The sequence below is a fragment of the Halichoeres trimaculatus genome, unplaced genomic scaffold (genome assembly GCF_033239565.1).
Source record: "Halichoeres trimaculatus isolate MK-OKI-2021-1 unplaced genomic scaffold, fHalTri1.1 fHalTri1_scaffold_4, whole genome shotgun sequence".
NCBI classification, from domain to species: Eukaryota; Metazoa; Chordata; class Actinopteri; order Labriformes; family Labridae; genus Halichoeres; species Halichoeres trimaculatus.
Window position 1 is genome coordinate 30,647,433 of NW_027437182.1, and position 12,510 is coordinate 30,659,942.

The following is a 12,510-nucleotide window of genomic DNA, read 5'->3' on the forward strand; positions in this document are numbered from 1 at the left end:
CCAACATGTCCCTACAAGACTTGCATTTGTTCATAACATCAAGTGTTATTATTTGATCTCATATCAAATATTTAAGGTTGTAAAAGTGTTACTAAAGAAGTCTTTTAAAGTCCTCCTTTCTAAAACAGTCCACCAGAGTACAACCCTGTTTAAAACATGAATCTTCTCCTGTCATTTCTCACCAGCACTGAAACATGTTACCCATCCTGCTTTTGGAATAAGAACCATGCAGATGGGTGGAAGGAAAACACACAATGGCAGCCGAGAGCTTGAGGCTGGTCCACTGAGATTGGCATGTCCTGTTTAGGGAGCATTCTTCACAATATACACATACTATAACCCAACCTACAACCAACAGGAGGACTACTGTGTGAACCGGCATCAGCAGAGCATGAAAAACAGCACATATAGTCAATTTGTGGGTGATTTTGTTGTTTATCCTCCTAAATATCATTTGTCAGGTGTTAAAGAATGTAAGAGTCTGTCAGACTAAGTGCTGGATGTAAAGAAGTTTGAACTGCCAGGACAAGGAGTGAGGTGAAAGCTAAAGACTAACACATTGTCTGCTCCTAAAAAAGAAACATGGAAAACACATGGGGCAAAATGACACTGGATCAAGCATTGGCGTGTTCGTAACCTCCCCCCACAAAAAGACAAAAAAGAGCCATCATAATGAAAACACTGGGGGAAGCAAAATAACAGCGGGGTTCAGCGCATGTGAATAACCTTTCGGTGCTGGAAACACAGCTCACCCTTTCCAGAATAATTGAATTTGGTGTGCTTTGTGACCAAGTATAAAGGCCTCCCTTTGCTGAGCGGCAGGCCGGCCATGGCTGTTGCATAACAGAGCTAATAAAGGAGGCCTGCAGGGCCCGGGATGGAGAGGAGGAGGCAGACACGTGGGAACTGCCTCTGTTCTGCTGCTTTGTCTGGGGCCGCGAGCGAGCAGAGCCCCTGGGCATTAGTGTAGGCATGCCTAACATTACGCTCATTCCACAGCTACAAAAAAGCCCCGCAGAAGTGCTCGGGTTATCTGCAGGAGCCCTCCAGCTGCTCCAGGTATCCACACTCCTCAAAGACATAATCATCATTAAACACGAACAACAGGACGAGGATGGTTTGTAAAGTGCTGAGCTCGCAGGTTTGTGTTTGACAGTCGTGACAGGCTGCAGCTAAACAGCAGGGTTTGCTCAGGGTCTCCGTCAGGTATCTGTGCACCTATTTCACACATCCGTTAGGTTTTTCACTACACGCTGCCACCTAACCAAAACATCTGAGTCCAGCTTCTACCCCAGTGAGAGCAAACATGACCTCTTGCTGATACGCAGCTCTGTTTCACCACATCACAATCACTATGGACAATTATGTTTCAGCTCACCGGCACTGGTGTGTTCATGATCAGGTAATAATTCACAGGGAGCACACCTCTCTGCAGCTAGCAGACTCAGGGCTCATGCACATCCCTGACACTTTCCATGACCCTGCACAACACCTTAAACCAAGGCGTGAAAACAAACGGACACATTTAACATTTTAGATTTTCAGTTCTGACTATAAAAGTGCTAAAAATGACCATCTTTCCTTTCTCTGCTCGACTCTGCAGACATCGTTTCACTTCAGACACACATAAAAAAAAACAGAAGACCCTGCACTTTCCACACATGGTGTTCACACAAACTCTCATTCTTTGAAATGAGCTCTGAGCCTTTGTTTGACTTCAGACACGGATCATGTTATGACCAAAATATGGAAAAATTTGATCTGTGCCGAATAAGGCATGTTTCAGATGCCTTAACTTCTCCTCCCTCATGTCCATCTCTGACACAAAGGACCAACAAATCCTTAAATGCTGGACCATCTGACACAGGAACACAAAAATATCTAACTTCTGGCATTCAAAACTAACCACAAATGCATCTAAAATTATCAATCTTATTAGCTGATTTACAAAAACTAAGGTCCAGTCATCACTTCAGTGAAAATTCATTGGATGTTGTCAAGTGAGTTCAAGTTATTGCCAGGCGTGTATTATGAAATAAAGATTTTAAGGTTTTCAGCCCTGTCTGACAAACAATCAGATTTTGGTATGTCTTCTACACCTCCTTGTGTTTGACATAATGAAAACAGTGATTATCCTGATCTCTTCATTAAAGTTTTCATGCATCCAAACCTCAGAGGTTGTGTAATTTTGGTGTGAATGTGAAAGCTCTGTAAAAGTGTGGGTACAATGATCAAACTTTTGGGCTTCATGCGTCACTAAGCAGCTTTTCAAGGAACAAATTTTATCCTGGACTGAAGCTACATCCATGGAGCTGCCACACAAACATAACAAAGAGCAGTGTGTGTCACATCTGTGTGCTACTATTTCACTACTGCTGAATTTCTTGCAACATCTTCAAAAGGGATGTCCAGAACATGGCTAACTCCTTCATAAAATGAGTTCAACAGGAAATTGAATTCTCACAAAGTGACAAGTCTTAAGGTTATAAAACCCTCAGTGAACAATCAACACTGAGTGAAATTTATTTATCACGGCTAAATAGGATCACAGACATCAAATTTGTTTGCCAAGTGTAGCTAACATTAGCAGAGCTAGCACCACCAGTCTTACTTGCAGGTTAACGTCCACATGCCTGGTTCCTCATTGCTTGGGTTGTGTGGTTATATGTCAGTTCAACCAGACACAGCTGATGTACAACTTAATCTTCAGTTATGACTTCAACATACTGACAAACCATGACATGTTACAAGATGTCAGCTTGTTTATATCCAGGTAGTAAATCATTATAGCATTAAATCAGTTGTTATTGATAGAAGCTACAGCCCCAACACATAGTGTGTGGTTGAGCTACATTTTGGACACATTATATGACCAGAATCCAGGCTTGAAATAATAAAAGTATAAGTGACTTGTTTATCTGTTTATCTGACTCATAATTCTGGTGCTAACTAGCAAGACTGATAACATAATCTACTCGACTCTACATACATTCTCTGTAAAAGTTGTAAGCACTTTATTTAAATAACAATTTAGAAGGTAGTTGTAAAACTCAGTAAGCAACAACGTATCCAGATGCTGCAGGACAGTATGAAGGTAAGATAAACCAAGACAATGAAAGATGTAAAAAGAACAGATTCATAAAGGACCATTTATGCTATCCAGTAGAAACAGATCTGGATAAAGACGAAGCTCTGCGTTAATTTCGTCCCAATTTATTTACGTTTTCATAAAGCCTACGGATATAGACCAAACGAAGCAGTACCACCAGAAACTGTGGGGGCAGTGTTGTTGTTGCTATCCAATACGTGGCTTTAGTGAGACACAAAGAAGAAATAAATATGGCAGAACTTTTGCGATGCGTTTAACTGGCTCACCTACCACCACCTCCTACAACGCTGCCTCCGTTTTAGTCTTTTACGCAAGAGGTGCATTAGCAATACCTCCTCCACATTTGCTATGTTTGTGTTTAAGTTTGTTGCTGTCATAGACTTTTGATTTTGAGCAGCTCCCCCTGGTGGATGTATTGGTTAACTGCAATGCTGACATAAAGGACATTTTGGAGGTATGTGAGCAGTGACGTATACATTTTCGTAGGAAAAGGAAGTATAAATTGGCCTTAAGACTGCATTCAAATGTTAAGACATCATACCCAGTCATCATACCAAAAAGTAAAATGTATGCATGCCAAGTGAAACAGCACAAATAAAGAAATATTAAGTTTATTTAGTTCAAGACATTCAGTTTGTGGGGTTGTGAAATTGTGATTAGTCATGCAGCTCTATGTTAATATTTCTATTTCGAAGTAAAACAGCTGTCCACACAGATTTCCTGTACAGTTTCACTCACCAGTCACTAATTTGTGACTAATCACAGAGGCCCTAATGACAAGAATATCACACTTCACCTATAAAAGAGATTCTGTATTCTTCAGTCTATCAGTTACTGTGGTGTTTCACTGAGGGATCCAGGAATACACAAGATTTTAGGATGGGGGGTAAAAGCTTGAAAAGTTAGTGGATGATGTTTAATTTTCCACTAATAAAGGGTATAATTTGCCTTAAATTAAACAAACACAATTAAACCAACAATAAGATTCAACGTGCCGGCTGTATGGGAGCATTCTGAAGTGTTGAAAACAGACAGCAGAATAACTGTTTTAGATGCTTGTAAAGCACAGGTGATAAGAAGAGTAACAGGTAACATACATCACCCTGACAAGTGCACCTCAAGAACCGTCATCCTTAAGCATCAAACCTTTCTGAGAAGTGAGAATGAAGATGCGTCAACAGCCTCCACTTAAGATGTAAACTCCAAATTGTGCATCCTGAATGAGATCGGTTCGCAATTTCAAACCGGAGCTGTTGATTTTATGGTTGTTGCAGGTTCTTTAACAGGTATTGTGTCAATTTTTATTCTGCTCAGCCTTTTTTGAAAGTCTTCAGTTATACATTATTAACCAAACAAAATAATTGATAGCTGATATGTATATTAATAATTGCACTTCTGTCATTTTTTTCAATGGGAAAGAACCAAATATTTTTTGGAGAAATTAAAAACTCTTGATGGAACTTCCAGCTTGTGCTGATTCTGTTGCCCTCTATGGACAATCTTATACACCTCAAAGCTCCTCTGATTTTGTTCTGTATACCCCAAGGTTCCTGATCTCTTTACTCTAAACTCAAATGTGTCACCGATGTTGAACATTTGCTGGTGAAGGACATTTCTTCAGTGAGCAGTGGATCATCTGGTCTGAGACCTGCCCCCCTCAGCGTTTTCAGACCTTTAAATTGCAGTAAAAGCTTTCAAACATTATTAACAGCCATTGTTCTGATGGTTTTCATTTGAAATTATAATGTAAAGTAAGAACAAAAAGCACTTCCTCTTCACGGTCTGTTGTCTCACTATCACTGTTTACGGTCGGACAACATTCGGTTCATTTTTCTGATTCCAGGCTGAATAATCTGATCTTTAACACATCAGGTCTCTGGCTTGTGCACTCGCTCCTGTTTTCACACTCAATTAAAGCCTGTAAGTCATGATGATGAAGGCCTACAATAATATCACGAGGTGGAGACCAGATCTTTAAACCCATCGGCCTTTGACTGTAGTTGTTCTTCAATAGAGCAGCTGTCCAACTGAGGGAAAACTCATACCATCGCTGCATTCATCTCCCTCAGCTACACCATACATCACAGCGCTCTTATCTGCAGCTGATGGACAGGGTGACATTTTTCAAAGTGCGGCAGACACTAAAGGAAGAGCTGACACCTTTTTGTATCTGTTCTAAGTTAGCAGAAAGTCCGCTTTAGGGCTGTATAGTGATGTGATTTATTGGAAAGTCAGTATCAGGTGGTGACAGAAGACATTCCTCTGGCCGAGATAACCTATAAATCACTGAGCAACACCAGAACAAATGCAGAAAACATTCTTTAGTCATGCATAGAAAAAAAAAACCCACACCAGGGCCAAAACGCTGGCGATTATGAGTTGTTGTGAAACTGCTATCAGCTGCACTCAACAATGCTTAATCAACTTGCAAAGGGGGAGGAGGGTTCTTCAAGGAAATCAGGTTTTTCTTATCTAGATTACATGCAGCTACTACATTCCCTCTGTTGAAATCAGCTGCAAGAAATCTGCTTTGAAAAAATGTTGCAGAGAAAGAGAGGAGTGTTGTTTTTGTCAGGCCTTTTCCCTCATAATGCAGCAGAGTTAAAATACTTGCTATAATTCCCGGTAATCTCACAAAGTCTGCTTTGAATGCCTGATTGAGCCTGTTTCTGGGCTGCTGAAATCCCAGTCCCCACAAAAGCACATCCTTGCAGCTTTCCCAGTGGCCCAACTAGCATTCCTGACATTTTTTCACAAAGATTTCTGGGAGTTGGAGTTTTAAGCCCTTGCTAAACTAAGTTGCATTCTGAAATCAGGTGAAACACACGGATAATGAGTCAGTTTGGGCTGAAACACAACTTTATAGACTTGAGAGTTGCATGCAGAGGAAGAGGAGTCTGGTAACAATAGCTCACTGTGCTGAAGCAGGAATGTTTCAGGTCAGTGGGAGTCATAAATGAGCTTACTGATGAGTCTGATGATTCAGGTTTGTGGAGACAGATTCACAGAATACTCAGGTGACCAGACTGACAATACAGACTGCTGTTTGAGGAGACAAACCTGAGGAGGTGATGTGCTCTAAGTCACAGACCTGTCAGACTAAAGAAGGAGACATGATGGGGAAAGTATTAATGCGAGCTGCTGCACAGTAGGGGACCATGGGCGTTACATCCCGTGTTTGCATGGGAAATCCTTCAAGAGGCCACAAAACTGCTGCCAGGTCTGCACCAATCTGATTCATCGGTGTCTGCTGCAAAACCCACCACAGCTTTGTGTCACACTCAAGGGAATGACAAATGTGGCCCCCAGAAACAAAACACAACTGCCACCACCCTCCTGACATCTCCTTCCTCTGCTCGTTAGTTGGAAGGACCTGTTGAATTAAAATGACTTTCTATGTTATCCCAGAGCTCACAGGCCTTCAGCATACCTATCTCTGGGGTCAATCCACGAAGTTTGCCGGGTGTTGTGGTCGATGAAAAACACTCTGCCATCGTAATCCCGGGCTTCCTCCCAGCCCGCGGGCAGCGGCAGCTCCGAGCTCTCTCTCCGCTTTCCGCCGCTGACCCACGGCATAGCGTCGGGATGGTGAGAGGGCTGAAGCCCCCTGCCCTGCGTTTTGTCCCCCCGAAAAAGTCGCTCTTCACTGCATTACAACAAACTCTACCTCGACGCACTTGTCGGCGCAAAGAAAGTTGACGTAAAAACAAAAGTTTCCACCGCTGAAACCGTCCCACTGAAAGTACATCCACGTTTCTTCCCCTTCTTCTCAAAACTCTCAGAAAAACAGCAGCGCAGCTCTCAGCCCTCGGTCCTCCATGTTCGCCTCCTCCACCATGTTTCATTCCTCCGTGTCCATATTCGGCTCGAGCGCATTTGCATAAACGGTCGGACGTACAGCGGAGCGAGCTGCTCCGTCCAATGACGAAACTGCAGGGCCCAGCTCTTTAATGAACTTTATCAAAGTTTTTAAACAAACTCTGAAAATCTACTTCATTTACTTTCATGTTTCACATTCACTTTAATTCTGACAAAGGAGGAGGTGTGTTAAAGAGGCGTAATGTAGGCGAGCTAACCTGGCGTTAATGTTCAACACTCAAAAACAGACTGTTGATTCAGGTCACCCAAACGGTTATTAACTTCTCCAAATAAAACATAATCATCATTTTAAAAATGATTAAATTGAAAGATTTGGTAAATTTAAAACAATATTATCCAAGGACAACTCCCCCCTGAACACCGACAAACCAGTGGTTTGTTGACTACAGGTTCATTTAGATTGTGTTGCAGCGCCACCTGGTGTATACAAGAGGAACATCAGCGTCTAAAAAATCTAGTTATATGAAATTACAGCCTGATAGTAACTATTACATCAACTACAATATGTATGTTTAAAGTGTTAATATTGGAAGTAATACCATCAGATGTTGCAACTTAATAACAACAAAAATAATGATAAACCGGTTCTTTTAAAAAAAGGTTTATTTTGATCAGAAAAACAAACAAACAAACAAAAACCCCCAGCTGTGCCTGAAACTTATCATGTGATGATTAAAGGGTGAAGTGACTGTGTAATTTTTGTTGTTTCATTGCATCTATCACAAACTGCAGTCTTCAAAGTTGTTTATACAAAATAAACCAAATGGTACTTAAGTTTCATGTAATGTACCTGTAACAGCAACATCATCCACAACAACAATAACAGCAACGCAAAAACGACATTAATAACAAAAACAACAACAACAACAACAACAATAATAATAATAATAATAATAATAATAATAATAATAATAATAATAATAATAATAATAATAATAATAATATAATAATAATAATAATAATAATAATAATAATAATGAAAATAAAAAGAAGAAGAAGAGGAAGAATCTTTTAAGTGCATTTAAAACTAAATGTATAAAAAGTAATTTGACAGATAAAAGCATGGCATAAAAAGAGGGGGTACACAAGATAACAGTTTAACATAAAAAGATAAGCATTAATGGCACAAGTGGAGTGTTCAACATAAGCTAACATTTTTTTTTTTCCAAAGAAGGGGTGCTTCGTCAAACTCCAAACTTGACTGCAGCAGAGATCCTTGTCAACTTAAAATTAAAACAGTTCTACAAATACAAAAGAGACAGTTAAATAATTTGAATCAACTCGTATACATAACACACTGTAAGCACAGCTTTGTTAAATTCATAAAGAAGGGTGAGAAATGAGTGATGACTGAACTCTTAGTACACATTTTGTAAGTCACTGCAAAAATAGTTCTTAAATGTAAAAACTTCAGATTAGAGTGACTGTCTGAACAAAAAGAAGTAAAAACTGACCAGAGGAACATCTTAAGACGATGAAACACTTTTGCAATGTATGATATCAGATTATCAATATCAGGTTAAAAAAATATGAGTGGAAGATGATTAGGCTTCAGGATCTTAGACCTTTGTCGCCCTCCTTTGGTGACTACTAGGAACTGCAAAAACAATGATAAAAACTTATCTTCTCCCTGTTTTGCTTTAGTTTATTCAGCAATGAATGCAGTTGGTAGGGGCACCAGACCAGGTGCAGTTTCTGGTTCTACAGTCAGTGATTAGAAATTATATAATCTTCTCCTCATCTGAGGGATATTTAATTATTTATTTATTCATTTATTTATTGTAGTGTGATTTGGTATCAGCAGAAAATCAAGAGCCTGGTGCAAAAATGTTCAAATGCACTAACACACCTGACTTTCTTTTCCTCTCCCCCTACATGTGTGCTGGGCTTGTGTGCATGCTTGTGTGTGTGTCTGTGTGCAGCCAAGAAAACATGCAATCATGAAGAGACGTCAGCGCAGTCAGCTGAGCATTTTGTTCTGCAGAGGAGGAGGAGTTTTGGAAGAATGAAGAAGGATTTTATCTATGCATTTTTGTTTGTGCGTGTTTGTTTGTGCTTGTGTGCACTGCAGTGTGTGCGCGTGTGTGCATGTGTGTGTGTGTGTGTGTGTGTGTGTGTGTGTGTGTGTGTGTGTGTGTGTGTGTGTGTGTGTGTGTGGCTGGGAAACATTTCCTCACATCAGAGCTTTGATCTACAGCCTCCCACCATCATTTCCCACTGGCTGCAGCGTTCATACGAAGACTCACAATAAAGTGCACTGTTGTTTCAGCAGCGGTCACATGCAGTCACAAACTTCACTGGAACATGAAAATTTCAAACTATTAAGTTTTTATGTATGTTTTTTTATGTATACATATTTTATTTTGGATTTATTATAGCTGCATTCTTTTAACGTTTTTTTTTTTTTTTTTTAATTTATCATGAGAAAATCTCTTTTGCATAGAGCAGAAATAACTTGTTTGCAATGAATACATGAATGTAAAAATCAAATATCTGCCTCTAAGATGCATTGTTATTTTTGTGCCATGACTGCAAAAATAGGTTTATTTGCTAACATTACAAAAATCTTAAAGACCTTGATGCTGCTCAAAGCCAGAGCAAGCCTGCCTCTCAGAAACAGGATGGTTTAATTATTTCTGGAAGAAGCCCATAAGAATTTTAATCATTTGGAGGCATCTATACCTGAGAGTGTTTATTTTAATTCACACTTCATGGCACACAAGATGCTAAAAAATGTTGATCAGAGAGTCCATTTCTTGCATAAAATGCTCCAAATGATATCCTGTCTGGCATAACTTCCTCCCATGTGGCCTGCTGATGGTTGAGTCTGACCGTCTCTGCCCCTGCTGCCCATTGGCACAGCAGCCGGAGCAGGAGGATCTGAAGGGGGAGGGCCGATCGGGCCCCCTCTCCTCCCTGCAAACAGAAGATGTGAGCTCCTCCGAGTGGGAAAACTGTTTGTGAAGGAGCTGCAGAGCCTGTGCGGTGAACTCTAATTATCAGGTGTTGTGAGCAGCCTCTTCGGCCTAAGAGGAAGAAGAGGAGGAAGAAGAACTCTTGTGGCTCTGTGAAGTGTGGAGGCCAAAGAGAGAGGAAGAGGAAGAGGAAGAGAGGGGAAGATGGACACGTGCGCCTGCGCTTTGGAGCTGCTGGGGATGCTGGTGTACGTTGGAGCATGGCTGTGTGCATTAGCCACCACTATCCTCCCACAGTGGCTCACCATGTCCACCGCTCTGCTGCCCGTGGAGAGCTACGAGCTGGGCCTATGGGAGACCTGTGTGGTGCAGGACGTCGGGGGGATGGAGTGCAGAGCATATGACAGCCTGCTGGGCCTCTCCAGTGACCTCAAACTGGCCCGCATCCTCATGTGTGCCTCCCTTACAGTGGGTATGCTGGGAATGCTGGTGGCCATACCTGGACTCTACCTGGTGAACAGCTGCAGGGAGCACGGAGGCTACAGGACCAAGAGGACTTTGACCGTCATTGGAGGCGTGTTTGGTATGGTTTCTGGGGTTCTGTGTCTGATTCCTGTGTCCTACATGGCTCATTTAGCCGTCATACATTTCTTTGATGAAACAGTACCTGAGGTGGTGCCTCGGTGGGAGTTTGGTGATGCTCTGTTCTGCGGCTGGGCAGGAGGGTTTCTGCTCATAGTGGCCGGACTGCTTCTGGTCTCCTCTTGTGTGTGCTCACAGGTGGAGGATGAGCCGGCGCTGCAGAGGAGACACCAGCTCATGGGGAGAGATGTTTCCTTCAGGAAGCGCTCAGAATATGTTTAGAGGGCCAATCAGAGCAGAAAACCTGCATAGAGACTGAAACACAACACAATCACCTGTAGAGCCGCACTTCAGTCTGCTTTCAAATAATGATGTAAATATCAAAAAACTGCATCCACTGTTAGGGTTGCTTCATCTCATGTGCAAAAATGGATCAAATGTTTTGTAAATCACTGGGAAAGAGACCTTGTAGAGAGTGAATCAATGAATATATGTTGCAGCTGCAGAATCTGTTATTACACTTTTGAAGAGCCTGCTGTGACCATCAGAAAAATCAACACTTTTAAACCGGTCTGTTTTATTTTTTTTTTAATGCTTTGTATTCTTCATTTTCCAGGATTTTTCTCCTGTGAGTTCCAAAACTGAAACGAATGTCATTCTAACCCTTTTTAAAGGGACACATTAGCTATTCAATATGCTGTGATTGTAAATTATTTTGAACTCTTCAACATAAAAAAAAGCACAAATTGCTATGTGCGTGCTTACGTGCTGTTTTCTGCAGCACATTCAGATGATTTATATAAATAATTATACAGAAATACTGCTAAGAAGTTGCCTCTTTTTTCCTCTCATGGTGTGACTCCTGTTAAAAATGTTCATCTTTCATTTCTGTTTCACTTTGTTGCAGGAGTGTGCGCAGAAAATGAACATACTGTTGTTGGTTATGTCAGAGGTTGAAAACCGTGGCTGCTCTTTTCCTTTCCCTTCAACTTAGGACCTATTTTGGTCTGAGTTGTCCCTGGTGGCTCTGTAACTAGACCACAAGCTGAGCAGCAGGAGGAGGGTTAGTAGAGGGCTGAAAACAGGCGTTTCGGTCCGTCAGGTGTGTGCGGTGGTGGAAACTCAGCTTGAGACTAATTCCATCAGATTTCCTGGTCGCTCGCTGAGCTAAGCTGTGTTTAATGAATGCTCTAATGGGCAGCGTGTACTGTGAAGAATGCTGAGCAGGTTTCCCTCGGCGGCTCCTGCTTTGACATAATTACACAAATTTGCCAAGGTCAGAGGGCACTGCTGCTCTCTGCCCTGCAGAACTGTCTGTATCATTCACACACACACACACACAGACACAGACAGACACACACAGATACAGGGACATGAATGTGTTCCTGCATGAGAGGAGGATGATTTTCTAACCTTCATGTTCTTCAAATGTCACTTTTCTCACAGTCAGCACTTATAGAGTGAAGTTAATATGAGATAATGATGCTGCCACATATGTGCTCTGATAGACTCAGGACATGACAGTGTTGATTTTAAGGATATAAAAAGTGTTTTTTTTCAGATTGGATTGAAAGGCGTCCTCCCATCATCTGACGCCGTGCAGGCTGCAGAGAGGGAGGGAGGGTTGGTGTCTCCCAGTGAGGGGGCAGAAATCAGCAGGGGAGGAAGAGAAAACAAGTGCAGAGATGTTCTTTTGGATTACAGTAAGAGTCTGTGTGCAGAGAGGCCAGGAAGTGCGGTAACACAGAGGAAATGTCTCCTTCTCAGGATGTTTAAAAGAAACTGACTGAAAACAAACCAACAAACCTGATCTGAGGAGTTGATGGTATCACAGCACAGTGATTTATTGTCTTTTATGATAACCGACTGTAACATGACCCCGACAAAGACAGTGCAGATGAGGATGACTGATAATTGTATCTTTTATCAGATATAAGAGTCAGAGCTTTAAGTTTACAGTTTTTATCAGTTATGAAATCAGAAAGAGTTACATTGCCCAACACACCCACGACAGATAAAACACCA

The 12,510-nt window shown here is 41.4% G+C and overlaps 2 protein-coding genes across 2 annotated transcripts in view; one reads left to right on the top strand and one right to left on the bottom strand.

Moving 5' to 3' along the window:
• wwc3 (WWC family member 3) overlaps positions 1-6,999 on the bottom strand; it is a 52,033-nt gene extending 45,034 nt beyond the window's left edge. Inside the window, exon 1 of the mRNA XM_074668870.1 lies at positions 6,540-6,999. Coding sequence (XP_074524971.1) covers positions 6,540-6,685 — 146 coding nt within the window. The 5' untranslated portion in view covers positions 6,686-6,999. The remainder of the gene's footprint in view (positions 1-6,539) is intronic.
• Positions 7,000-9,932: 2,933 nt separating this feature from the next.
• On the top strand, positions 9,933-11,153 carry cldn33b (claudin 33b). Its single transcript, XM_074668707.1, has one exon. It carries the CDS (start codon positions 10,108-10,110, stop codon positions 10,765-10,767), a length of 660 nt encoding a protein of 219 aa, XP_074524808.1. The 5' UTR covers positions 9,933-10,107; the 3' UTR covers positions 10,768-11,153.
• The last annotated feature ends 1,357 nt before the right edge of the window (positions 11,154-12,510 follow it).